The 1,014-nt window shown below is 49.5% G+C and overlaps 1 protein-coding gene across 1 annotated transcript in view; it reads left to right on the forward strand.

Annotated features, from left to right (window-relative positions):
* The window catches only part of FOXM1 (forkhead box M1), a 12,976-nt gene that overhangs the window by 8,451 nt on the left and 3,511 nt on the right, over window positions 1-1,014 (forward strand). The window contains exon 6 of the mRNA XM_012809309.1: window positions 156-262. Coding sequence (XP_012664763.1) covers window positions 156-262 — 107 coding nt within the window. The remainder of the gene's footprint in view (window positions 1-155; window positions 263-1,014) is intronic.

The following is a 1,014-nucleotide window of genomic DNA, read 5'->3' on the forward strand; positions in this document are numbered from 1 at the left end:
GGAAGGCTGAAGCAAGAGAATTGCTTGAGCCCAAGACTTTGAGGTTGCTGTGAGCTATGACACACGGTACTCTACCAAGAATGCAAGTGAGACTCTGTCTCAAAAAAAAAAGAATACAGAAAGGGTGGTTGTGATAGATGTGCTGGCTGGTTTAGGAGAGATTCACAAAGGCAGGTCTAGAGAAGTGGATGAAGCAGACGGGTGTGGAAAGAGCATGCCCATATACAACGCCGTGGAGACAGATAATTCCAGTTTGTACCTGGTACAGTCGAGTAGAGTAACTGGGTCACTTCAGCTCAGGTCTTCTTAGCCTCAGTCCTGTTGACAGTTAGGGCTAGATCTTTCTTTGTTAGGGGTGGAGGGGGCTATCCTCCTGTGCATTAAAGGCTGGCTAGCAGCATCCCTTGTTTTCCCCACTAGATGCCAGTAGCCTCCCCCCCCCAACCAGGTGTGACAAATAAAATGTTTCCAGATACTGCCAGATGTCCCCTGGGGGGCAGGGAATCACTCCCGGTTGAGCATAGCTTGAGGGGAAGGTAGGAGGGTAGGTTTAGACCCTACTGTGATGGCCATCAAATCTACACATAACCCTGCAGAGGGGGTTTTGTGAACAGGGGCTGACATGAAACCAAAGTGAAGAGCTTCCCCTGCCCCTCCCAGTGAGCTGGAGATGGCATGGGCTCTGCAGTTTAGAGTGACTTGGCCTTGCTTTTACTTAGGTATTTATTTATTTATTTATTTTGAGACTGTCTCACTATGTCATCCTCAGTAGAGTGCTGTGGTATCACAGCTCACAGTAACCTCAAACTCTGGTCTTAAGTGATTCGCTTTCCTCAGCCTCCTAAGTAGCTGGGACTACAGGCGCCGGCTCCAGCGCCTGGCTATTTTTTGCTTGTAGTTGTCATTGTTGTTTGGCGGGCTTGGGTTGGGCTGGATTTGAACCCGCCAGCTCCAATTCATGTGGCTGGCACCCTAGCCCCTGAGCTACAGGCCCAAGCCAGATAATTCACTTTT

This window comes from Otolemur garnettii, unplaced genomic scaffold (genome assembly GCF_000181295.1).
Source record: "Otolemur garnettii isolate 467f Iridium unplaced genomic scaffold, OtoGar3 scaffold00104, whole genome shotgun sequence".
Taxonomy (NCBI): domain Eukaryota; kingdom Metazoa; phylum Chordata; class Mammalia; order Primates; family Galagidae; genus Otolemur; species Otolemur garnettii.